Here is a 1,248-nt window from a genome sequence, read left to right on the forward strand (position 1 = left end):
CTGGCATTTATTACTGCTTGACAACGATCTCTCATATTGAGAATAATCGTTCTGATTTCTTCTTGATCAATTTGATCCCAAATTTAAAACAACCGCAAAAACAGTTCATCTAATGTGTTTGGTGCATTAGGTAGTTGTCGTAGTCGTCTGCCTATGATGTCCCAAACATGTTCTATTGGGTTAAGGCTAGGACTTGTCGCAGGCCAATCCATGGCAGGAATTCCAACCTACTGACGATACTGCTGCACAAATCTTGCCGTGTGTGGCCTGGCATTATCTTGCATAAGCATGGAATTATTACCAATAAATAGTGCAAATGGGACGACATGCTCTTCTAAAATGTGTGTTATATACCTCTGCGATGTAAGCCGACCGCGATCTATTCTAACTAATTCCGTACGAGCCTCTAAATTAATCCCACCCCACACCATTTTCTATGGTGTGAACAATATTCTTCCCCAATCGTCATTATTCCAATCAACATGTTCATGAGCAAAATGCAATCTTTGCCTTCTATGGTCTCTGGTCAATAATGGGCCAATTGGTGCCCTTCCAGGGTGTAGGTCGGTTTTGGAAAGTCTTCGTCTAATCGTATATTGGCTGATTCTAAAGTTATAACGATTCAAAAATTCATTTTGTAGAGAAGTACTGGTAATAAACCTTTGTCTCAGTGTACGAAGTGCCAAAAACCGGTCTTGATTAGGAGTTGTAACCGTTCTACGGCCTTGACCGGGTCTTTTCGAGTTACTTCCAGTAACAGAAAAACGTATTAACACTCTTAAAATGGTTGACTGGGTGACGTTAAAACGTTCAGCGAGTTCTACTTGAGTGTATCCTTCTTCGCGAAGAGTAACGATTCTAAAACAGTCACTTTCTGACAAATTTCGATTTTCTTGCTGCTGGCGATTCATTTCAAAGGAAAACACTTCATAAACTTGAAAAACCCCTTTAAAAGTTCAGCACAACGTAATCCAACCCAACTAAATTCGAAATAAAATGAAGCACAATTAGCATGTTTTTAATTTTTTTGCAAAAAATGGTAAAAACATCAGCGTTCTTTTGATAAATTTTACAATATACCGGGGGTAACAATAAGATATTAGCACAAAAATCGAAACATTAAAATTATTTGATTTACCAAGGTTTTTAAAATTATGCGTTGATTTTGGAGCGCAGTGTATCTTTTATAAGAAACAAAATCAAAGTTACATCTTTTGTAGCCCTTAATATTAAGTAGTAAAATTGTTT

General features: G+C 37.1%; 1 protein-coding gene across 1 annotated transcript; it reads right to left on the reverse strand.

The window, feature by feature from the left end:
* Positions 1-434: 434 nt before the first annotated feature.
* LOC140435439 (uncharacterized) lies at positions 435-911 on the reverse strand. The gene has a single exon (XM_072524173.1). The coding sequence runs from the start codon at positions 909-911 to the stop codon at positions 435-437; it is 477 nt and encodes a 158-aa protein (XP_072380274.1).
* Between the last annotated feature and the right edge of the window lie 337 nt (positions 912-1,248).

The sequence above is a fragment of the Diabrotica undecimpunctata genome, chromosome 3 (assembly GCF_040954645.1).
Source record: "Diabrotica undecimpunctata isolate CICGRU chromosome 3, icDiaUnde3, whole genome shotgun sequence".
Classification (NCBI taxonomy): Eukaryota; Metazoa; Arthropoda; class Insecta; order Coleoptera; family Chrysomelidae; genus Diabrotica; species Diabrotica undecimpunctata.